The 25,452-nt window shown below is 27.6% G+C and overlaps 2 protein-coding genes across 8 annotated transcripts in view; one reads left to right on the top strand and one right to left on the bottom strand.

The window, feature by feature from the left end:
- Window positions 1-6,042: 6,042 nt before the first annotated feature.
- On the top strand, window positions 6,043-19,120 carry LOC145180929 (outer dense fiber protein 2-like). 2 transcript variants are annotated; one of them, XM_090100400.1, is made up of 21 exons: window positions 6,043-6,179; window positions 6,347-6,382; window positions 7,476-7,556; window positions 7,706-7,792; window positions 8,038-8,094; window positions 8,850-8,933; window positions 9,039-9,130; window positions 11,049-11,178; window positions 11,739-11,870; window positions 12,083-12,157; window positions 14,256-14,327; window positions 14,799-15,092; window positions 15,586-15,645; window positions 16,012-16,200; window positions 16,345-16,404; window positions 16,588-16,686; window positions 17,742-17,842; window positions 17,953-18,034; window positions 18,205-18,318; window positions 18,427-18,519; window positions 18,601-19,120. In XM_090100400.1, exons 1-21 carry the CDS (start codon window positions 6,096-6,098, stop codon window positions 18,757-18,759), a joined length of 2,181 nt encoding a protein of 726 aa, XP_089956526.1. In that variant the 5' UTR covers window positions 6,043-6,095; the 3' UTR covers window positions 18,760-19,120. The 2 variants fall into 2 exon arrangements, with proteins under 2 accessions (XP_089956526.1, XP_089956525.1); XM_090100399.1 differs by having other exon boundaries at window positions 14,799-15,347.
- A 1,063-nt stretch (window positions 19,121-20,183) lies between these two features.
- Window positions 20,184-25,452, bottom strand: part of LOC145180930 (uncharacterized) — a 37,067-nt gene continuing 31,798 nt past the window's right edge. For 3 of the 6 annotated variants that reach the window (XM_090100159.1, XM_090100161.1, XM_090100162.1), the window contains 17 exons: window positions 24,071-24,124; window positions 23,779-23,832; window positions 23,203-23,247; window positions 23,062-23,115; window positions 22,697-22,750; window positions 22,556-22,609; window positions 22,360-22,377; window positions 22,241-22,258; window positions 22,127-22,144; window positions 21,931-21,966; window positions 21,775-21,810; window positions 21,636-21,683; window positions 21,339-21,471; window positions 20,961-21,067; window positions 20,795-20,851; window positions 20,508-20,705; window positions 20,184-20,367 (listed from right to left, as the gene is read on the bottom strand). In XM_090100159.1, the coding sequence (XP_089956285.1) occupies window positions 20,230-20,367; window positions 20,508-20,705; window positions 20,795-20,851; window positions 20,961-21,067; window positions 21,339-21,471; window positions 21,636-21,683; window positions 21,775-21,810; window positions 21,931-21,966; window positions 22,127-22,144; window positions 22,241-22,258; window positions 22,360-22,377; window positions 22,556-22,609; window positions 22,697-22,750; window positions 23,062-23,115; window positions 23,203-23,247; window positions 23,779-23,832; window positions 24,071-24,124 (1,122 nt within the window). In that variant the 3' untranslated portion in view covers window positions 20,184-20,229. Of the gene's footprint in view, window positions 20,368-20,507; window positions 20,706-20,794; window positions 20,852-20,960; window positions 21,068-21,338; window positions 21,472-21,635; window positions 21,684-21,774; window positions 21,811-21,930; window positions 21,967-22,126; window positions 22,145-22,240; window positions 22,259-22,359; window positions 22,378-22,555; window positions 22,610-22,696; window positions 22,751-23,061; window positions 23,116-23,202; window positions 23,248-23,778; window positions 23,833-24,070; window positions 24,215-25,452 lie in introns of those variants that run through there. The other 3 variants (XM_090100160.1, XR_016456340.1, XR_016456339.1) reach the window with 3 other exon arrangements.

Genomic DNA, 25,452 nt, shown 5'->3' with positions numbered 1-25,452 from the left:
CTCAGAAGCTTCCATACAGCTTTACTGAGATGAATAAAATTACTTGATGAATATAACTATAATATCTATATATATATATATATACATATATATATATATATATATATATATATATATATATATATATATATATATATATATATATATTATATATATATATATATATATATATATATATATATATATATATATATATATATATAGATATAGATATATATAGATATAGATAAATATATATATATAGATATAGATATAGATATATATAGATATAGATATATATAGACATAGATATATATAATATAATATAATATAACTGTAATATAAATATAATATAATTATTAGATGAATATAACTACTAAATGAATGTGATTAATTAAAATTAAAAAATGATAGTATAATTATCAAAAGGTTAAGTATTTTTAAGTATTAATACAAAACTTGTAAAATAACTTTGAATTGTTGTCTCAAAAGTTTATTTAATTACAGAACAAAATTTGATATTCCCAAAAAAAAAGATAAAGCAAGAAAGTTTCTCTTTTATCTATTTTTAGAAGCTGTTTTTTTTCATATACTTTTAGTTCTTTGCTTTGAACTAAGTAGATAATCTAAAGTTCAAAGTCTAACTTTTTTAAAATGACATTCAACAAATTTTTCTATCAGAGGAAAATCATTATTCTAACAAATATGAAGCACAACAGTGATAAAAATACTAAATATTAACAAAAAATTATGAAAATATAAAAGCGTGGGCAATAAGATGCAACATATTCTAAACATTTATGATGAGATTGGCGTCAAATTTCACCTCACAACATATACCCATTGATCACCACTATCTCCACGCATACCACACTTAAAGGTTGAAGTGTTTTTTGATCATGATTGTAACTGGCATAATTTTTTGTTTTTTGATTGTCTTTTTCTATCTGGCTTTTTTTTTTTTTTTTCGGTTTCTTCTTTCAATTGATTCATACGTCTGATTATAAACCTTCGCCATTGAGACGTTCGCCGTTGAGATCTTCGCCAATAAAACCTGATGACTCGAGTAAATCTTCTACGCCCAAAAGTTTATTCAACATCGGACTCTAATGTTTAAAGAAAAAGTTACTGATTGAAGGCTCCTGAAGATAATGTAGACAATAATGCTGATGATGAAGCAGATGATAATGACTTTGTTTTATATTGCAGTGATCTGAGATAGAAGGTTTGCAATCACTGGACTTCTTAGAGACATGCATTGAGCATGATGTTGTTAGAAGACTAGTGAGCAATCAGTGTACTTGTGTAGTTGCTATAAAAATTTGATAAAGTTGTCTAAATTATCCAAAGAATAAGAGGGAAAATGCTAGTTCCCCTGAAATCTTACTCCACAATGAAGGAACATTTTAATATCTGACCGGGGAGCACAATAACTTTTGCATCTTCTAAAGTCTTATCAAAATCAAACCATTTCTTAATGATCTTAGCATTTTCAGCCTTGCTTCTTGAATTGCTAAAGGTTCCGTTTTTTGGGGGCTACTATTGGATGGCGCTACAGGAAGCCGCATATCCATGCACTACAAGGTTGATAACCTGCAAAGGGCGTTTTAATATCATTTGCTTTTACAAAATCTTGTATTAAGTTTATCACCTTTACTGAAAACCTAGCTCTACTCAGCCAACAAAATCATATAACCTGCCAGTTTTTCTTTATGCTTAAGTGCCAATAGTGTTCTTTTCGCTGGACCAGAGTATTTGAACTCTGACTCTCCTAAAAAAGCTTTTATATCACATTTAAAATGCATGAATCCCTAATTTGCTGGCATCTGCTTTCTTATAACAAAACTCTAGGCTCAAATATAATCAGATTTTTTAAATAGGATTTCATTCATCGATTCTCTTTCTTTTTGTATATCCAAATACATTCTGAACTTTTCATAAGTTTTTTTACAAAGTCTTACTTTTCATAAGTTTTTTTCTTGCAAGTCTTCTTTTCGTGATAAAGAAAACTTTAGGACTTTTCATTAACAATCTCTAAACCTTCATTTAAAAGCTATTTGCTTTTGAAAATATATGTTTTTAAGTTCAATTATTAAATGAATAAATTGTTAAAGCTTAAGAAACAAGTAGTTTAATTGTGCATTACATTTGCATAAGTTAAATTTAAACCTGTTTTTCGGTTTCTTTCAAATTAATTCAGCGAACACTTTTTCTTAACATTCATACCAATACTTAACTTATTCATATTTACCAGTCTTCTTTAACTTCTTTCATATTTACCAGTAACATTAAACGCATTTTGTAAATTAACAAAAATCCATCAAAATTTAAAAAGAAACGAGTTCAAATTCATAAAACATAAAGCACACAAAAAAACCCTCGTAAATATTTTTTCATTTTTCAACTTGTCTAGCACATTTTCATCCACGTTTTTAGAATATTTCTTGATGATTCACATCAATATAAGTTATATATATTTTTTGCGATAAGATATAAATTTTTGTTATTAGCAGACTGTGGCTTTTTCCTAAAGTTGTCTTATTTTTTTTCTTATTAGTAAGAATATGTTTTTTCAAGTGGCGTCCTCCATAAGTAAGTTTTCTAGTGGCGTCCTCCATAAGTAAGTTTTTTAGTGGCGTCCTCCATAAGTAATTTTTCAGCATTTTGATGTTTGAGTTTTCCAATAAAAATTTGCAACTTTCTTTAACAAACCTGAAAAAAAAATGCTTAATGGCTGATCTATGGCTTGAACAGAAGCATGATAAATATCATTTAAACCTGAACGGAGAAAAAAAGGATGAATATCTTTTTACAGTTGAACTAGAAAAATAGGTTTATATTTTGTTCTGTGCAAACAGTTACAAGCGATAGAAAAAAAACCCATTTTTATGTTTTATGTTTTTTAATGCGAAAAAAAGTTTTCGTGAGAGTCAAAACGAAACCAAATCGAAAAGTTTTATTGTGCGAGATCCATCATTTAAAAGGTAGCTAATCTTTATTCATGTTTCCTTTCTAAGAATTAATTTTACTTTCTTGATAACCCTCTTGATTAAATAGATGAGGTTTTAAACCATTAAAATAATTTTAAAAGGGAAGAGTACAATTACAGTGATATATACAAAAATATAAAATTTTCTATAGGTTGCCGATATTTATAGATTACAACGAAGTTTTACTCACACACACACACACACACACACACACACACACACACACACACACACACACACACACACACACACACACACACACAGTGGCGTATCTAGGGTAGGGCAGGCAGGGCACGTGCCATGGGCGCCAAGCTAAAAGAGGTGCAAAAGAGGCATGGTTGTTGGAAAAAAACAGTATATATAAAAGAATCTTTCCTTGGCTTTATCCAACTCAGCGATAAGGATACAGCTAGCTTAGCCCAAACAATATTTGAGCAATTAGAAAAAGACGGTATGAATGTAGAAAACTGCAGGTCACAATGCTATGACAAAGCTGCTATTATGGCTGGCCACAAGAGTGGTGTGCATCAAATAAAAAAGGAAAAAAACAACCTTGCCATATTTGTCGATTGTGATAATCATAGTCTTAATTTGGTAGGCGTAGATGCGGCTAAAGAAGTAATGATGGTTACTTTTTTTAGAACCATCGATGCGCTTTACGTTTTTTTCTCAAGATCAACGCAACGATGGCAAAAACTTAAAGATGCTGTGCCTATTACTTTGAAGTCCGATTACGATATCAGGTGGAGCGCTAAAAAAGAATCAGTAAAACCTGTACGCAATTGTAGAAGAAAGCGCGTCAAATGAAACGAAATGCGATGCAAAGCAGCTTTATAATAGAATTTTAACGTATGACTTTCTCACTTTGCTAGGATTTTGGAACAAGATTCTCGGCCGAATTGACCGTGGTCAAAAGAGGTTGCAGGACCCTAAAATGAACTTTCATAATGCAGCTTGAGATTTGAAATCGCTCCAAGATTATTTCCAAAGTTAGAGAGAAGTCTTAGTTAATGACTCAATAAAGGAAGAAGTTCAATTTGCAACGAATGGGGTGTTGAATTTGAAAGACGTCAAAGAAGAAAAAAAGAATGGATGGCAAAGTGTCTAGAAATGTTGGGTTAACAGCAAAAGAAGAAATGGAAAGGGTAATAAAAGAGACTGTCGATCGTCTTTTCAATGAATTGAAAACAAGAAGCGTTCTATTAATGGAAATTGATGAAAAATTTTGATTTCTTCTTGATGTGGAAGGGTTGTGCTTCAATAGGGAAATCAATCACTTAAAAGATCAATGTAAAAACTTTGGCGAAGTCTACAGTTCTGATGTGGATGGACGAGAGCTATACGAAGAAATTTGGACTGTAGAATGCTGCTTACTAGCCGTAAGGAAAAAATATCAAGTCCCAAACAACTACTTATGCTTTTAGTTGAATTTAGTTAAATTTTAGTTGAAAACGAAAACGTTTTCCCTAATATGCGTATAACATTGCAAATATTACTAACAATAGCTGTGTCTGTAGCTAGTTGTGAAAGATCATTCAGTAAACTTAAACTGATTAACTCTTACTTGAGAGCTTCGATGGGCTAAAGCCGTCTCTGTGATCTCGCTTTACTAAGCATAGAGCGAGAAATTACCGAAGAAATTGATTTTGACAATGTTATTAAGAAATTTGCAGCAATTAAAGCTAGAAAAATAAATTTGTAATGTATGTTACATAAACAAATTGTTTATTTATAATGAATAATAAAGTTTTATTAAAAATTTGTGTCATCGTTTATTAAAAAGTTGTAATTAAGCACTTTATGTGGGGGAGGAGGGGCGCGAGATCGGTGTTTGCCCCAGGCGCTATTTACCCTAGGTACGCCACTGCACACACACACACACACACACACGCACACGCACACGCACACGCACACGCACACGCACACATAATGTAGTTTTTGAATTTAAAACCAATTACTATTTACCACTTATTTCTTCTTGTTTGATGTTTTAAGATTAAATTGGGCTCTGACTGCTTTGTTGATACTTTTTATGGCCCTGATGTGTCGTTATAATTATATAGTCAGTGAAACTAGCTAAAATTTATAGTTTTAAGTTCGATAATAATTGCGCAATATATATCACTTAAGTATTTAGGCCAGCTTTTAACATACTTCCTACTACATACTTCCAGAAAAACTTTACCGCGATAAAGAATGTCAACGAACTTCACCTATATTTCCTGTTATGCCAAATTTTTTAAAACAAAACAGCTTTTACATTCACTAAATCCTTTATATGTGTATAACTAATGTGCTTCACAAGAGGTGATAAAATCATCAGAAGTAGTACCTACTTTTAATAAACGATGATGGAATTGCTAATTCTGCAAATAGCCTTAAATTATCTCCTTCAAAAGCGATTCCTTCAACCGTCTGCATAAATAATCCGTTTAAACAGTTGAGCCAGTCCGCTTTCTCATCAATAAAAAAGGCGGGCGTATTTAAATTAAAATATTACTGTTACCAGCCGAACCTTGGATCTACACATTTGTATACCAAATTTAAATAACATGTATTATTACTTAAATAACATGTATATATATATATATATATATATATATATATATATATATATATATATATATATATATATATATATATATATATATATATATATATATATATATATATATATATATATATATATAGATAGATAGATAGATTTAGATATAGATATAGATATCCAAAGCCTGAAGTTTTCAAGAAAAAGTTTCAAAGGTGTCATCAATGATAATAATTTTTATATACCATTTATTAAATCAAAGTGTAAGGATCATATTCTAAAATACTTTTGCTCTTGAATGAGATAAATTTTAATTTTAATAACAATAAAAACAATTATTAATAAAATGAAGTACATAATATCCATTTTTTTATTGAAATCTTTTTTTCTAGACAAGTTTATTGCTTAAAACTTGGTTCACTGCAAACTATATTGGTTGATTTGGGGGTTTAACTTTAAAAATCAAATTTGTGGCTTTTATGTTTTCTCTTTTTCTTTTTCTTTTTCCTCTGAGCTGTTTATACTTCTGTTTTAGCTTAGAATTTTAGTTTAAAAATAAATATAAAGAGAAAAATGCAAAGATGTCCATGAATGTCAAAAATGCTTCCAGTAAATCCAAAAAGAAAACAGTCATTGCAAGCAATATAGTGCCAGGTCATGCAGAGGTAGTAGAAGTTAACAGCAATTATTTCTATTCTGAATAAATTTTTACTAGCTAATTTTTTTAAATTTTATTCCACTTTTTCTTTGAAATTTTTTTGGAAAAAGTCTGTTTTATATAAACATGAAAAATGCAATAAAATCTTTTTCAAACTCTCAAATCTTTTTACAGGAGTGTTTAAAAGAGCGTTCCAACCTCAGACAAAAAGTAAGTTTTAGTTTTCTCATTTCTTTTAAAGCTTATTGTTAATAGAACCTACATTAAATTTATTGCATAATTTTATGATATGAAAATTTTAATAGTTAAAAAAACAAATTAACTTTTTCTGATAATGGTTAAATTATCCTATTGCTCTTTATGTTTTTAGTCAAAAATACATACTACACATAGGATAACTATGCGCAATATTTAATTCATTACACATTTAATTTTTAATGATTACAATGTTGTTACAATAGTGCTCTGTTTATAATTTAATTAATTGCAAGTGTCTGAAATTATTTGGTTCATGAGTTTGAATATCTACATCCAGTTCTAAGTATGCATAATTTTTTTGTTGTTATTGTTGTTAGGTATTGTACACAAAAACCATATTAGCAAAAATATTACTAAAAGGAATCATCTTTTTGTTGACTAAGATGTAGTTGCCTTTTAACAATGAAATAAAGGTTTTTGGTAGATAGAAAAAAGAAACATGATGGCAGATGGATTTCTCAAGCAGGTTACAATTTAAAATACTTAGGACATTGTTAAGTATAGCAGCCATTTACTGATCATTTAAAGAATACTCTTATAAGTTTGAGATATCCTTTGAATATCTTAAGAGTCCTCTGAGCAGAACATTAGTTATAGTTCTCCATGTTATTACATTAAATATACTGATATGGGAAAAATCATTTAACAGTTTAAAATCAGCTTATAAAGGTTCTGCATTTACGCATAATGGTCACTTGCCAGAATATTTAACCTTCTACTCTTCCTTTTCTTTTGTACCATTGTCTGCAAAAGAAAAGAAGAGAATAGAGGAACTTGAATAAGGCAATCAGGGCTGTTATAGAATCCAATAGTTCAAAGACATCAAATATAAGGAATAACTTGACACTATTTTTGTAATTACCAAGTATTTTTGTAATTACCAACTTTTTTGTGATGACATCATGAAAATCCTTAACATTCAAGTAAATTTATTAAATCAGTAGTAAGATTTATGTAAGTTGATTGTAATTTTGTGATAAAATTTGTTGTAATAAAGTTGATAATTGATCATTTATGGGGATGTTTTATTTAAAATGAATTTCAGAAAAATCCTAAAGCTGCAAAAAAAGTCCCTTTTATTCCACCGCCTGGAAAATGTAGTCCTGGAAGATCACTGGCATGGGAGGTTATTATTTTTTATATTTTTCTAAAGGAAGTAAATTAATTGTAATATAAAGAGAAAGAAACAAACATGCATAGCCTCTTGAAATAAGATAATGAGTTCAAAGGATGTTAAAGTTTAACATTGTTTCAACTTGGCAATTTGTATTTTAGAGTAACTCACACCGTTTAGAAATAGTTCCACCTCCTTCAAAAAACAAATCACACACAATGGTTATTCATGATCTGTCAGATTCTGAGGTTTATTTTCTTTTTGTAATTTTTTTAAAGAATGTTTTATAATAACCTTTTTTATTTTATTTTGAAATATCAAAAATATGCTTAACATAAACCTTGTATAATGTTTATATTTTGAGTATAAACTTTTTTTTTTTTTTTTTGATAAAGATGAAATTGTGATAATTCCAAGAATTTTTTAAATAGATTTAATGTTTATAACATTTTATATACCTTTTTTTATTTTGTATTTCTCTTTTTAAATTTAGGAAGAAATTGAATCTAAACATCAGTATGACATGAGAATTAATCGATTACTTGCAGATGTACGTTTATTTTCTTCACTTTTATGTATAAAATGTTAAAATTGTAAATAGTATTATATATATAACTTTTAAAAATAGTTTTGCTAATTTTAAATTAATATTCAGAGTTATTACTCTGAATATTAAATTTAATTAGCAAAACCATTTTGGCTTTTTAATGAAAAAATCAATAATTTCAAATTTTATTCAGGCTTTGGAATGCTACAAAATTGCCCCAAAAAGAATTTCATTAACTGTAACTTTTCTTTGATAACAACAGAAAATAACAAAATACTGCCACAGTATTCAACTACATAGCATGTAGATACATAGATGCATTCCAAAAATGATCAAGAAGTAACATAAGCTGAAGCCCAAATTCCCATAAAAAATAATACCTCTTACCTAAAAGTTATTTCTAAACTTATTTATTTTTTAACTTATTTTGTATAAAATGTTATCTTATTGGTAACTAAAATGATTGATTATATGGGAAATTATAATTGGGAAATACAGACATTTATTTCATAAAAAAAGCAAGATATTTGCTTCTAAGCTTAAAGGAGTTTTTTCTGTCTCCTATCTTCTAAAATTTTATCTCCTGAAAAAAGCTATTTTAAGGGGGTTTTTGAAATAAATTTTTCAATTATTTACAAGAAGTTGTGTTTTAGTTAAGTTTTATGGTTATGAGCATCATGAGTCACAACTAAAATCCATTCAAATTTACAAGTAAAATCTTAATTACTTAAAAGGTTTTTTGTTCTGCTTTCCTACAGGTATCATTGGAACATGACATGAAAACTGGAGAGCAGTTAAATGCCTCTCGAAGATTAATTGAAGATCAAGAAGAAGAAATAAAAGTAAATTGTTAAAATTTGTTCAATCAAAAATTTAAAGTGTTTATTTAAGACAAAAGTTTAACATATTAAAAAGAATAATTTAGTTAGGCATACTAATTTTTTTAGGCATACAAAAAAGATTTAAATTCAACTGCTCGGGATTTTTCAAAAGCTCGTCGATCACTTGAGCTTCTAAGCAAAGAAGTTGAGCTATCAAAGTAAATTCTTATAATAATATTTAAAATAAATATTAAATTTTTACAATGTGCTTTCTTTTTTAGAAATCAAATAGAGTTAGCATAAAAAACTATTAAATCCCATCAGATAATAAAGTCATGTCACAAATATTTTTGTGACATGATTTGATGTGATATTGATGTTTCCAAAGTGTAAATTCAATGGTTATATATATGTTATGATTAATGATAAAATTTTGTATGAGTAACTAAGAGTTTCAAAGTTTATTTGAATTTGAAAGTTGTGAACAGTTTATTAGTTTTGAATACAAGCCAATCTAAATGAAAAAAGCAAAAACCTTAAATAAGATTGCTGGTTTAGAACATTGCAGAGATTAAAACAGGCAAATGGAACTAAATATTCCTTAAATTGATTGTAACTGGTGATTTCCAGTACAATGAAGTACAAAAGATAGTAACTTCAAATCAGCTTTAGTTTGATGCAAAGTTGGGGGAAGTAAACTTTTTTTTTGATCTACTAAACTATCTTTGAAGATTTCTAATCTAAGATTGTAATGATTTTCTGAGTAGTCAATCTGCTTCAGTATAAAGATGGTTTCTATCTTGATTATCCTATTCAAAGAAAAGTATTTTTAAATCAAACTGAATCATTACAAAATCCAACTAAGGGCTTTATAAATTTAGTCAGAATCTGCATTTTTATTTAACAAAAAATAGTTCACTTTAACAGAATGTCTCTCTGTTAAGTCAGGAGCAGCTCTGAATTTTTGATCACATTCTAGTCAATATTGAAAGGTTCAATATTGACTACAAAGCATAGAGTTAAAGAATATCACTGAAGTAAACTAAGTTACCTTTTTTGATTAAAAAAAAGAAATAAATGAGGTAGTGTAAAAACCATGAAAAAAGGTATGTGGGCTAGTAAGTTTTTTCCTTTAACTGGTAGTAGTTTTTTAGAATATTTAAAATCATTATGAAGATCTCAATAATTCGGTGAGGTCTAAATCGCTAAATCTTTAAGATCTTCATAATGATTCTTTAATTTATAAACTAGAGAAAGAACAGGTATTTCAGACCTGACATGGGACACAGGCTCTATTTTTATTTCACAAATTAACAAACTAAAACTAGTTTTGTTAAAATAGCATCTGTAAATTTCTTTGTACAAACTAAAATCTCACTATTTTATTAATCAATATCAAGAATGCTAAAAATGTTTTCCAATCATAGATTATAATTTTTAATTTATGTCTAAAAACTTTAAATAAATAGATTTGTATATTTTTCAGACTAAACAAAATTTGCCTGCTAAATTTCATATCGTTTGCAAGAATACAAAAAATGTTTGTATTTCATAAAACCCATATTTACCTGTATTCATCTGACTATATTGCAAAAGCTGATATGAAAATTTATCCTTCTAAGTAACATTTTTGAATTACCTGCTCAAAAAAAGATAAAAATTCTGAAAGTTTTTATAAAACTCCTTCATCTGATAATGTTGATGTGCTTTCATTCAAAATTATGGAGTAAAATTTCAAATGCGAGTAACTTTTGAATTGCTCATAATTGTATACTCAAGTTTTTAAATGCCAATCATAACTTAGTTGCACATAAAAATAAAAAATTACCATCAAAAACCTATTTATACTGGTGATTTTTTAAAATGATAACTTGATGCAATATGGAATGATTAATTGTTAATTCTTTTAATGCAATAACCTTACCAGTGTTAAGGTTATTATATTAAAAGAATTATGATGGATCATTCTGGTTGCTAGGCATAACAATCTCTCATAGTGCAAATTAATTTCCAAATGTGTATCACACTTCAATGAATTGTGATAATAAAATATTTTTTAAACCATTTTTCTCTCCTTAGAAAAGAAATTTTTATCCCCTGAGGAATTTTCTATGCTTAGAAATTTTCTCTACTTAGGAATGAGGCAAATTTATTAAATGAGGAAAAAAAAGGTTTATTAAAACGGCTAATGCAAGTTGAAAATGAAGGTCAAGAAGCAGCTTTAGAGGCTTCAAAATGGCGTGATACTTGCAAGAGACTTAAAAAGGTTCCTTTTTTAGTTATTTTTATTTTTGATTACATAATAGCAGAATTTTTATGTATTTTTTTATGTTTAAGAATATTTGTTTAAATATTTATTTTTTATTTGACATTTAAAAAAATGTAAAGCAATGGCTTTTGATTAATAATCAAATTTAAAATTCTTTTGTTATAAAATATGTATTGCTATGTAATATAAATTGTTGTTTGATAATATATTAAAAAGTAATTGCAAAATCTACAAGCACTCCAAAAACCTCATTAAAATCCCACTATTTTGTTGAACTAAAACATTGTACAATATTTTTACCATTGCTATTTATTGTTCTTTTAAAAGTTTAACACTTAATAGATATATGGTATCATTAAAAATCAGTTTACACCAAGACATAAAAAATGTTTTTTTGGAAATTTGTTTAGCAGAAAGAAATTATTTAGTTCAAGATAAGCTGTTTTTATTTTTTCTAAAATTAAAAATATAAAAAGATACTTTTATATTTTAAATTTTAGATAGAAAAAAATAGAAACAGCTAATCTTATCTTTTTTTTTTGTTTTTTTTTTTTAAGGATCAAAAAAACACAACAACTGATTATCATGCATTAACTCAGCAACGAAATGCTCTTTTAGAGAAGTTGGCAGAGCTTGAAGAAAGTAATCAGTCTTTGAGAAATCTACTAAAGCAAGCTCAAAGAAGAATGGTAAAGCATTAGTTATGCTATAATTTAAATTTTATCCTAGCATAATTTTTCTATATACATTTATTGGTTATTATTGTAGTTGAAAATTTTTCACTGACATGCTTAAATCTAAGATTTATCACTCATAGTCAATTTACAATTTCAATGTATATTTGAAAAATACACATTTAAGAAGTAATCAGAGCAAAAAAATACACAGCTTTATTTTTCAGGATGAAGACCAGGAAAATGTTGACAAGTGTGAAATTCTCATGAGGAAACTGGTCGAAGCAGAAGCTAAAATACAAGTATTTTTTTTGTTTCACTGACAATCTATATGTGTGCATATGAATGTGTATATTACATGTGTGTAATATTTTATGTGTGTAATATTAAGGGGATATAATATTAAGTAATGTCCTTTTTCTACATTAAATTCAAACAAATAAATTTTTAAGCTGTTTTTATTTTTAATCAATGATGTAATTTTCAAAATTTTTGTCAAATAGAAAGCGTTGTAGCGATCGGAATATAAATGGAAATCCAATGGTACAATGTTGGGGAAGTATGGTGGGTGAGTTAGTACCTCCCACACCAACTCATTAATTTTTTTATGAGTTGTTCTTGTGCACTGTGGTCTTGTGTTATCGTGTTGCAAAATAATGCCTTTTCTGTAGACAATCACTGGACACTTTTCAATTAAAGATTGATTTACACAATCCAGTTGTTCACAGTAAAGATCTGCATTTGCAGTTTGTCCATTATTCAGCACTTCAAAATGAATAATTCTGCACATACCAAACACATAAAAGTACTCTTTTGCGATGTAAATTTAAGTTAGCAGTACTTCAGCATGAGTCATTCTAATCAATACAACACTTTCTATGTGACAAAAAGTTTAAAAATTTGGATGATATCCAAATGCCACAATCTTTTGTATTTTGGATTATCATAGAGGAACCCTTTTCATCTCCAGTAATCAAGCAATCAAAAAGTACTTCTGTATTGTGGCTTTGAAGCAATAAGTTGCATGCAGTGGATCAGTTACCAGTATGCAGGACTCAAACACCTGCTCTGCATACTTTACCAATCTGCTGCAAATGTTCTTGGATGGTCAACCAAAGTTGGTTAAGAGTGTTTGACAGTTCTTCTATTGTCTGACACAGGTTTGCTCCTTTATCTACCTGAGCACATCATTGACTAAAGTTGTTGGTCTTCCTGATCAATATGAGTCAGAAAAATCAAAATAAACAGATCTGAACATAGAAAACCCTTTTGCTATTAAGAAATGTTTAAAGCACTTGGATAAACATCACAAACGCTTTTGGTATCAACTGTTGTGTTACTACCCTTGTGAAGCTCATAAGCATACAAAGCCATTGTTTTGGTATTTGGCTGGCTATTTCACCTAAAATTGTAAATAAAAGTATTTAAGATTTACTTATTGAATTAACATTTACAAGTAAAGAAAAATTTTACAAGTAAAGAAAGGGTCCCTTTAACCATAAAATGTCTTTGGTATGGGTTGAAGTACACAATGAGCTGATAAATTATAAGTAAATAAATGTACCATTTCAAACAATTGTAGATTTTTCAGAAATTGAAAAATATAGTTATGATGTGTATGCCTTAATAAAGGAGTTAGAATCTTAGAGCAAAAATGGTTTAAAAAATGTTTGTTGTTGCTGCCCAGAACTAAAATGATTAATGGCTTTAAATGTTCACCAATAGTTAAAAGCAGTTAATTGCATTAAAATAAATCCACACCAGCACCTAATCAATATGTGCTGCTTGCACACACATTGATTAGGTGCTGAGAATTATTTATAGATGCTAAAATACCACAACTGTGTTTTAAGACCTTAAAGTAATGAGTATTTTTATTTAAGTTACTTTAAAAAGCTTGTAATGTAGTGAATCTGTTAAAGTACTGAAAAAATAAGACTGTCTATAGTTAAAGAGAAGTAGTTTTAGGGAAGCCTTTAGGATATTTCCAGCACTGTATATATTATCAATTATACCTCATGCTCAATCAGTGAGATATATAATGTAAGGCTCATGTAAATTTATAGCAATCATTTGAGCATATTTACATTACATGTGCAGAAATGGAATTACTTTCCGGTTTATCTAATGTAAATGATTTTTATATATGTGTATTAGACTGATTCAAAATTGAATAAAAAAAATTCAATTTTAATATCTAATTTGATGTGCTTTATGGTCAGGAAAATTAGTTCAAAATTAAAAGCTTAAAAATGCAGTCATAGCAGCTTTTCACTCATTTCTTTATATTCTGAATCTGAAATTTTTTCAACAATGCAGTTTCAGTTTACTTTTTAATTTTAATGTGTGTAATTTAAAACTTGAAATTATAATATTTTAAGTGCTTGACTCTATATTTAGGATCAGTCTGCTCACCTTCTGGAACAAGATCAACAAATTGATTCTTTACTGTCACAAATTAAAGCTGATAAAGTTTGTTGTTGTATAATAGATTTATTATTATTTCAAAAGTTCTTATGTATTTGGCTTTATAAAAGTCAATAATTTACTAAACCTTTTAAATGTGGAATTGAACTTATTAAAATCATACTTCATCATATTAAAGTAATTAGAGTCATCATCAGTAACATCATTTAAATAAAGGACATCATTTATTTAAATGTTTTTACAGATGATTACTCTAATTACTTCAATATGATGAAATATGATTTTATTTAAATAATTTTTTTATGATGGAATGACTCCAAACTTTATTTCTTATTCTTTATTTTTTTGATCAGTAGATGTGTTTTTTGATTACAAATCAGTTGTTTTTTTTAAGTAATTTTCAGTATTTTCTCTAAAAGTTTTTTTAAAATATTTTTTGGAAATCTGGAAGAAATTCCCAGTTATTTTTAAAAGTTGATTTTGCCCAGAAAAACATAATAACTGTTATTTTTTCAGCATCATGCTTTTGCATTCAATGATTTACAAAAGACCATGGAAACAACCAGATCTCATTTGCAGAACTCTCTTCGTACCAAAGAATCAGAAAACAGTATTCTGACTGCTCAACTCAAAAAACTTGAGGATCAATATAATGCAAACCTTCTTGAGTTGGAGCATTACCAAGGGCTTCTTGCTGCCACTCGGGATAAAGCTTTAAAGGATAAAGAAGCATTAAAAAAAGCTATACGTTTGCAACGTGATCGAGTGCAGAAGCAGGAGGATATAAACAAACATCTGCAAGAAGATATAGTAAGTGCAGTTTCAGAGCTAGAAACAGCGAAAGCAACACTACAACAACTTACTGAGATAAATAGTGAATTGAAAAATGAGAGAAACAATCTTCATGATGAAGTACAATTGTATAGGAAAAATATCATAGAAATAGGTAATATAATGGAATTTTCTTCAAAATCCATTCATTCCGGACCTGCTTATGTACTAAAAAAGTTACATTCAAAAATATCTAAATTGAAATCAATGAAAGCTGAAAATGAAACCTTAAAAGTATGTATTATGCATTTAAAAAGCCTTATAATTTGAAAATAAATATTAAGTAAAATCAATGTTTATGTAAAAAACCTATTGTTGTTGTTGTTGTTGTTGTTGTTGTTGTTCTTGTTCTTTGAGTGACAATTCAAGTATTGTATACAGTTTTCTTAAAGAAAATTTCTTCAAATTGATTTAAGTTATAATGAGAAAAATTAGGGCATTTTTAAAAATATAATTGTATTTTATATTTTAGAGTGGATTAAGAGATCTTGAAGGGAGAATAAAAATAGCTGAAAAGTCAGGCAGCAAAAAGGTTCTCCTCTTTAAACCTTTTAAGTTCCCTTTCAATTTTATGTACAAACTTTTTTTCCAATTTGGTTGCTGATGACAAACTAAAGTAGATATTTCTGAGAAATTTCTATGAAAAATTATTTGAAAGGTATATTTTTTAAGGTCAAATGGTTAACTATCGGGAGCACTTTGACTCATCATTAAGACACTTTCATTATCTGTGTGATAAGTAATCACTGTGATTGTAGTTAAGGCTTAACCTTCAAGTTTATACTTATCACTAAAAATATATTGTTCTATCTTTTAATTAAATAGTTAAAGTTATAAGACTTGATTTTACATTAATGATACTGGATATCAGTGTTTTTTTTTTGTCTACTTTTTAAAGCTTCATCAAGCTGAATCAGAATTAAAGCAGTTACAAGATGCAGTGAACCAGTATGAGATACTTGCAAATGAATATAAATTACAGTTAGAAAGTTCAAATGAAGAAATAAGAATTTTAAAAAATAAAATTGAATCAATAGAACAGGAAAATAAGCAGAAACTTTATGAAAAGATGAATGAAATTAATGAGGTAAAGACTTGTTCAAATTGTTTAACTTGCACTTTATAGATGAAAAATTGAAACTAAAATAAAATCTTATAGATTGTATGATTCTTTCTCAAACCAAAATTGTTTAAGTTGTTTGTACAGATCTTTGTTTTTCTTTTCTTTTAGATGCGAAATTCTCTGCATAACAAGACACTTGAAATAGTATCATACCCTGAATTGCTAAAAGTAAACATCTTTAAGATTTTTATCTACCAGCTATATTTTTAACTTTCTACCAGTCATATTTTTAATTTCCAATTTTCTATTCTTACTAATTTAACAAAATATTTAACAACTTAGAAGTATTGTTTATGTCTTCAACTTATATTTATAAAAAATGGTATTAAAAATGTGTTTTTGATTATTTAGGCTAGTGAAATTCGACTGCAAAATGCCCAAGAAAGAGCAGTATCAGCTGAAAGTAAATTATCTGAGCAAACAAGATTGATTGCTGAGCTCACTTTTAAGGTTTGTGCTTTACTTACAGGTTTTATTTTTACACAGAATTTACTTTTAAAGTAACTTTAAAGTTAGATAAACTCCTTCTAACATGTTTAGATAAATTAAACAAATGATACTTCTAAAGTCTCTTGTAAGGAACATATGAATATAATGTTAAAAACCTATTTTGATGTTTTTGACAAGTTCCATCATTTCTGGGAGATAACTCAGTAATATTTTAACTGTACAGTTTAGTGATTAAGCTTATAGAGAATGTGTATCATTTTTAAACCTCAAAGGTAAACAGCTATTCATTTTTTTTTAATCACTTTGTCATTATTTTGTCCTTAAACTGTTTTCCTAAAACGAAAAAAATTTTTGAGTTTGCTGCACGGTTTCACTTAGTGATTTTGTACCAAATATTGTTTTTTATAACCCTTAATATCACCATATATGGGAATGATAAAAATGTAGCGATTTTTCTAGTAGAAAAGACTGAAATCATTTGAAAATGATGATTTTCAAATGTATTGAGAATCTTCCAGAATAACGTAGAAAAACTTTCTTGTTATAGTAGATGAAAAGTTTGTTTTCAAAAGCAGCAATTTAACTTGATTCTGGAGTTTTTTTATTCATATTTTTACTGGCAATTATTTGATCTTTGCCACGTATTAAAGAATTTTTAAAAGCCCAATCAAAACTATCAATGCTGAAAGTATACAACTATCTTTATTTGACAGATAGGGTACAATTTTTGTAGTCCTTTTTTGTTGGTTTGGCATCAATCCCAGGAGAACAGAGTGAACATGTTGGAGAGCTTTTTTTTTTATATCGATAGTATATTAATGAATTATTATTAGAACCTCTTGAAATAGATTTCAACTGTCATGGAAGTTAAAAATAAAAAAAAAATTATAAGAATTCACTTCTTTTGTAAACTTGAAGCATTTACAAGTTTGAAGCAAGCAGTTACAAAAGGGTTAACATTATTAGAGTATCCGTGGTTATGTAAATTTAGAGTTGAATAATTTTTTTGATACTTCAGTTTTTAATTATACATTTCAGTTTGTTCGTAAATTTAGATTGAATCACACACCGAGGAGCTTGAAAGAATTAGAAACAAATACAACAATAAACATGAGCAATGCAAAGTGCTGTCAGAAGAGTTGCAAATTTTCAAAAGGTAAAAAATGACGAAACGAAAAGCTGCTGTAAACATCTTATTTGTAGATGTTTTAACTTTGTTATGTGCCCAAATCTTATATTGTTTATTATAGTTAGGAGATTTTTTAGAAAGATGCAAGAGACCGATGGATCACATCATGAATTGTTGATGTCAATTAGCCGTAAAGATGAATCAATAAGAAGTCTGCAGGTTGAAATATTTTTGCTCTTAGTTTGTTTTTTGTTTATTTTCACTTTTTGTTAGTATTACATCTAAATCTTTAGAAAAATGCTTTAAAAAGTATATTCATACAACAGTTTTTTCTATGCTAGAAAATACATTAATATTTTAGTTTCCTTTTATCAAAAATTTTATTATAGGAAACTTTAGAAGAACACAAAATAAATAACGAAAGACTCGTCCAACAATTGGAAGTTGCACTTAGTGACAGCAAAAGACAGTTAGAAATGCAAAAAGAAAAATCATTAGCCAAGGTATGTTAACATCATGCAGAGAAATAGAAAGTGCTTGCAGCTCGCAATTTTTCCAGTGGCATTTTGTTTTGGCACATTTAAAATATTTTTTCATTTATACTATGACAGGAACGATCTGCACAGGCGCGCATTATGGACCTTGAAGCTCAATTAGTAAGATCCACTCAAAATACTGAATTACTCAAAAGAACCAAAGAGGAGGTGTGATTGTATGCTTTCATACTTTTTTTATATAGACTTTTATTTTATCATACGTTTCTGCAAGTCATTTATAAACTTTAGGCTGAACGTAAATTTAACGGGCGTTTACAAGACATGCGCGATCGTTTGGAACAAGCAAACAGTACAACCAAAAGCATGCAGACATACGTTCAGTTTCTCAAATCTACTTACGCCCATGTCTTCTCCGATGATATTCCTTCCGATCTTAACGACATTTAGCACTTTTGTCTTAGAAATGATTTAATGCCTTAATATATATATAAGCTTGACTTAAATTCTTGAGATTAGCTTATAGCGGCAAATGTTTTCTGCTCTTCACTTTGATTGCTTTTTAAATCTCAAAAAATTTAATAATTAGCAATTGGCAATACTATTAGCGATTTCTCCGTAACAAAATATAACAATTTAAATTGATTCCAGCTTTTTGGTCCAGCAGATGTAAATTATCACGTTTTTAACATATATTTATGATTGTTTAGATAAGTTATGAGATGAAATATTTATTTTAACGTTGCTTTCATGCATGTATATATATATTTTTCAATCCTGATATAGAAATAAATCAATAGTATATAAAAAATATATATTATAAATATATAAAAGTAGACAATAAGTGGTAGATTTTTTCTCGCAAAAAAAAAAAAATCAGAAATAAGGAACTCTTACTGAACCGCCCTTTCAAATATTTTTAACATTTTTAAACATTTTAAACATTTTCTTGTGCGAATCATGATCCTTTTGCTTAATGAAGGCTTCTAAATACATATAACCTTTTAAAAAAAAAAAATTACGCCTAAAGTTTCAAATAAACTGAAATAAAAAATCGTGTATAACAAAAATATAACATATATATAAAGAGAGAGTTTTTAAGTAGGATTACCTAAAGATATGTTCATCGTTGACATTATCTGCACACATCTCATTCGATTATTTTAATAAAGAAATGTATTTGCATAAAATTGTCTTTTCCTTATGCTTATTTAGCAATTTACAAGAGTTCTGTTGAAAAGTGCATCAAAAAAACTCCTAAAAAAAAACTTTTAAAGTTTTATTTTTAGGAATTATTTTGTTTTTCATTTCTTTAGAATATATTGTAAATTTGAAGGAGGATTGCATATAAAAAAATCAAAAATAAAGATGGTCAACTTGATGAGATTTTATATAAATATAAAACCTTAAAGTTCTTACTAAAATTGGTTTCCAAAACTTCAATAAAAATACTTAAGATAAAAAAAAAGTAAATTAATTAAAGCTCCAGACATACTTAAGATAAAAAAAAAAAAGTAAATTAATTAAAGCTCCAGACATACTTAAGATAAAAAAAAAGTAAATTAAAGCTCCAGACATAGGAGACAATTTTAAAAAAGAACGTTGCCAGAATACTTATGAGCAGTAGTGTAAATTAGTTGAACAATCTGATTGAATTACAATTACCCTTAGTTTAAAACAGATTGTAAGTAAATCAGATACAAGAACTTAAAAAGTGATGAAAGCTGCTGTTTGTTGAACTTCGCTTAACGAAGTTCTTTTTAATCAATTTCCATGGTTTGTACATTTAATCATAAACTTAGATCTTTTTTTTTTTAATCATATAAACTATAGTAATGATTTTTACTAACTATATTAAACTTACAACCAGAAAATTTGTAAAAAATATATAATCTCCTAGATATTATTTAAGTTATTTGTTTACAAAAAACATGCTTGTCCAAGAACGATGACTTCTATGCCGCCATGTTTTAAGCTGACATCAACAATAGGTAAATCTTTTAAATCCATATTAGTACTCATTCGTAAAACAATTTTTCCTAACCGATATGGAGATACCTAAAAAAGGTCGGATATTTATTTGCTTATAACTTTACCGTGTTTTTTTTATCAACAAGACTAAAATCAATGATAAATAGGGAAAACTAAGCATTAAGAAATAAAATTTTATAGCTATAGCAAATTCTAACAAAACTTACATTGTCATTACAAGAATTTTCTAGCGCTGTTACGCGGTTCTTATCAGCAGCATTAAACCGTTTTTTATTCCATCCGTGCAAATAAATGCTGTCCAAAAAGGGGATGCTTTGTGAGCATTTTAAAGTGACAGTTTGATGAACTTTATAACTTAACAAACGAATAAAATTGAACTGCGGCACACGAAGACCATAATTAATCTAAGCAAATAAAGATGGCGTGTACATACATTGCATGCATACATACCTACATACATTTGTAGATTTTAAAATTCAAAATACAATGTAACCTCGCCATGTTGTGAGGCAAGAGAATAAATTTTCAAAAACTCTCTTCTTAAGGAGAACTAAAATGTAAGTAAAAATATAATTAAACATTTAAAAAAATTAAAAACTACTTGAAAATCTTTTTAGAGTGATTATGATTTAAGTGTGTTAATTCCGTAAAATACTTACTTCAGATTTGTTATTACTTATACACGTTTCACCACCAGCTGTAAAGTTGCAAAAAGCGCGGAACTCATCCCATGAACAACCTCGAGTTGGATCAACCCAATAAAAATCTTAAAAAGCAACGTTCTTTATCGGCGAAAATTCATGACAAATATGCAATACATAATAGTATAACTGCTAACCATATCCTATTTTGATATTATTTTAATTTATAAAAAATGTATTTAAGTTAAATATATATGTACACAGTTATGATTTATTCTGGTAGTTTATACATTTAAAATACAAAGCATCATTTGAAACTCTATTTGAATATGTTTTAAAGAATAGCGAAATGACAATTTGTTAAAATATTATTAGTAATCAATCACACTAACTTACCGTCAAAAAGCTTTCCATCATTATTAAAGATTTCCTTACAATTTGTAGCTGGATTCTCCTTTGTTCCATGAGGATGTTTAAGCCTTTCAATCTCGTTGCCTAAATATGTTAGAAACTCGCCAGCAACTGCTCTCTAGAAAGATTCATTTTTGACTTAAATTACTTATGGAACACATATAAAGAGTCAACATCAGAATTTTAACCATCTAAAGTAATATAGAAATGTTATATTAAAGTTTGAAACAAAACCGGTGAACGGTGCTTTAGCTTTAGTTTTAATAAGATTTAGGAACTTACATAGTAACGAGACGGGTCTTTGCGGTATTCTTTCCACGCATTGTTAGGCTAAACATTGTTTTTAAGAAAATTTTTAAACACTTTTATTACTTTTTCAAACTTGTTGATATTTTTATAACACAATCCAAACGAAACTTACGATTAGACTATCAATCGGAGGAATACCTGGAAGACCCTATTAAAATCAAATTAACAAAATCAACAGGTGCTTGATAAAACAAAAATCGCAGCAGAGAAGAAAATCATTCTTTTTTTTCCTCTCATTTTCTGAAAGATTTAAATGGTTTGTACTTACAGCAAGACCAGGTTCTCCGGGATTTCCTATTTCACCCTGTATATATACAAAAAATTTAACTTCAGAATTAATCTTGAAGTAATTAATTGATTTCACTATATTACTGTTTACAATGATTATGTTAGATTATATAACTATAGCTAATTAAGAACAAAATAAATTAAAATAACGAAAAGTTACAAAAAAGTAAACTAACTTGATATCCTTCATCTCCCTATCAAAGAAAAAATATTTTAATTCAAAACTTGATGAAAAGGTAACGTAATCAAAATGGTAAGCAAAATTGTAACCAAGTGTAACTAGAACTTACCTCGTCACCTTTTTCTCCCTTAAATAAATAAAAATCAAGTATGAGAAAAAAAACTTGTAAAAATTGTAAAAGCAATCATTTCATAAAACTATAAACATGTAGCAAAGTACTCATCTTACCTTGAAACCTTCTGAACCCTAAATATATATAAGTTATTAAAGATATATGTAAATGAATTATTAAAAATGATAAGAATTGAAAAACGTTAAGACTGCATATCCAATTTTTTTGTAGCTTAATAATGTAAAATATTTATAATCTACAATAGTGACATTAACTTACAATGATATACTTATATTCTATAAAGAAACTTACTTTCCTACCCTTCTCTCCTCTAGGACCTTCTGGTCCTCGTTCTCCAGGGTCTCCCTATTTAGAGTTAATCATTTAAAATGAAACAAAATTTTAAATAAAATGAAATAAAAATACCGAACTATATAAAAAAAAAAAAATTACAGAAATTCCTTTAAACCCAGGTGTTCCTCTTGGTCCAGGTTCTCCATTATCTCCCTATATATAAACAAAAATATACTACTCTACACTTTCTATTTTAAGGCAATTTTTACTTTTTTTTTTAAGGGAATCGTAAGAAAACATGTAGAATTATTATTATAAATTTTATAAACTTTTAAATGACATTTTATTTTTAAAAAATGTCTTTCAAACATATAAAAACATATTTCTAACTTACAATTTTGTAAAAATTTCATAAAATTTTGTCAAAGTAGCGCAAGAGCAACAAATTTACATAAAAATAAAAATGCAAGCAAGTTAATCCAAGATAATCAATAAAACTTTAAACTATGATAAGTAAAAGATACCTGAGAGCCTTTAATACCAAGATCACCTTGAGTTCCAGAGAAGCCAGTATCTCCCTGTAAGAAATGAAAAAACTTAGAATACAAATGTTTTCTTTGATTGTCTATAAAAATAAAAATAAAAATAAAAAAATTAAATTTGACCTTTTCACCTTTCTTGTCAACTAATTTATGAAAAGTTTCTTGGTCCTAAAAAAAATATTCATTAAAGTGAAAAATAAAACTAGATGGTATTAAATTTTTTTCAAAAAGTGGTTTGCATGTTATACTTGCACATCACTAAGAGTAACTGGTTAATCTAACATTATTTCACTATTTTAAGAATAATGAAAACTACAATTGAACCTTTTTTTTTTATGTCTATCAATTAAATTAGGCAGATTTTCTCAATGCAAATTTCTGTGAATAGTCAAATTATTTTGTCTTAACAAATTTTAGGAAATTTCTAAATTTTTAGGAAATATCTAAACAGCCCATGGGGATTTTAAAATATTGTTGCAACATTCAATTTGATACAAAAGAAGTGCATAATTGATAAAACAGTTCAGTTTAAATACTAGTTTAGCTATTTTTATTACTGCACTTTTAATAGTTTATCATTATTTTTTTTTTGTGGTCTTTTTTTTTGTTGTTGTTTTTCTTTTCATATTTCTAAAATATATTACATAATCCTTCCAAAAAATATTACATAATCCTTCTAAGATAGAAAGTGAAACATACCAGTATGTCAATTATTTGAAAACCATCTGTAAAGCCAGGAGGCCCTTCTTCACCCTATATAATCAAAAAAGAGAAAGAAATCTTTACAAACAATTTACTAATACTTGCACACTCAGCTATGGGTTCATTTACACTCAAAAACTGAAAATAATATCAGAAACAACAATAAAAAAAAACAAAATATTTAATTTAAAATTCATGCTGCAAATTAAGTGGTAATATTTTAAACATTTTTTAAATGCAGAAAAAAATTTGAAAAATGGTATATAAAAAATAGCACAAAATAATATACCATAGGCCCAAAATAACCTTGCAAACCAGGAGGTCCTATTTCTCCTTCAGCACCCTATAATGATTGATTACAAGTAGCATTGAAAAAGGTTAATTCTTCTTAAATTTAGAAAATAACCACTATCAATCAAAAAACCCAAACCAACTGAAAGAAAGAATAGGGGAGAGCATTGGTACATTGACAAGAAATTAAAAAACAAAAATAGTTTTCAATATTTTTTAAATGTATTAGCAAAATTTTAATATAATTTATGTTCAAAAAATTTAATGGTTAAGTATAATACTTTTAAATTTTCTAAACAGTTTTTTGTACCAATGCTCTCTTACATGGGGAGCATTGGCACATAATGTGTTTATATTATTACAGTAAGAAATTTCATAACACAAAAGTGCAATTTGAATGAAAAATAAAACAAATTTTAAAACCAACAAAATATTTTACATATCAAGAAACAGAGAGATTTATTTAAATAACTATAGTATTTAAACAACTATATATAAATTGCATAGGTGCATAGTGTATGAAAGCATTAGCAAAGGATTTGAGAATAAGAACCACATTGTAAAAAATATATTTTACCACACTGTACCAAGTACATATATAATCTACACAATAGATGTTAAAATTTATATATATATATATATATATATATATATATATATATATATATATATATATATATATATATATATATATATATATATATATTAGGTTGGTGCAAAAGAAAATTTGCATAATTTCAAAGTCAAATATAATGCACATGCGTAATGCAAATGCAAACAATATATATATATTAGTTGAAAGAGCAATCTTATTTGCACATTTTAAATTATAAATTCTAATTTTTTAATAACATTGTATATATATAATTCTTTTTTTATAAAATGTCCATAGAAAAAATACATTTTAGACATTGCATGTTGTACGAATTTCAGCAGGGTAAAAATGCAACAAAAGCGACAGAAGCAATTTGTTCTGTTTACAGTGTGGATGCTCTAAATGTTTGCATTTGCCAGAAGTGGTTTGCTAAGTTTTGCAGCAGAGATTTTGATCTTGAAGACAAAGAATGTTCAGGAAGGCCACAGGAACTGGAAACAGACTATTTAGAAGAATTGCTAGAAGAAGACCCACGACAATCGACTCAAGAATTAGCAGAACAACTTGGAGTTGATCATTCGACTGTTTTAAGACGATTACACAACATGGGAAAGATTCAAAAGGTCAGAAAATAGGTCCCACATGACTTGACTGAAAACAACAAAATGCAACATTTGAGCACCTGTATTTCTCATATGGCTAAGTACAAAAAAAAGGACTTTTTGTGGAAAATGTAACGGGTGATGAAAAATGGGTTTGTTATGACAATCCTTCCAACAAAAAAC

The sequence above is a fragment of the Hydra viridissima genome, unplaced genomic scaffold, assembly GCF_058129835.1.
Source record: "Hydra viridissima isolate aposymbiotic clone 2 unplaced genomic scaffold, HvirCarnegie_v1 scaffold_10, whole genome shotgun sequence".
Lineage (NCBI taxonomy): Eukaryota > Metazoa > Cnidaria > Hydrozoa > Anthoathecata > Hydridae > Hydra > Hydra viridissima.
This window is presented reverse-complemented; position numbering and strand designations above follow the sequence as displayed.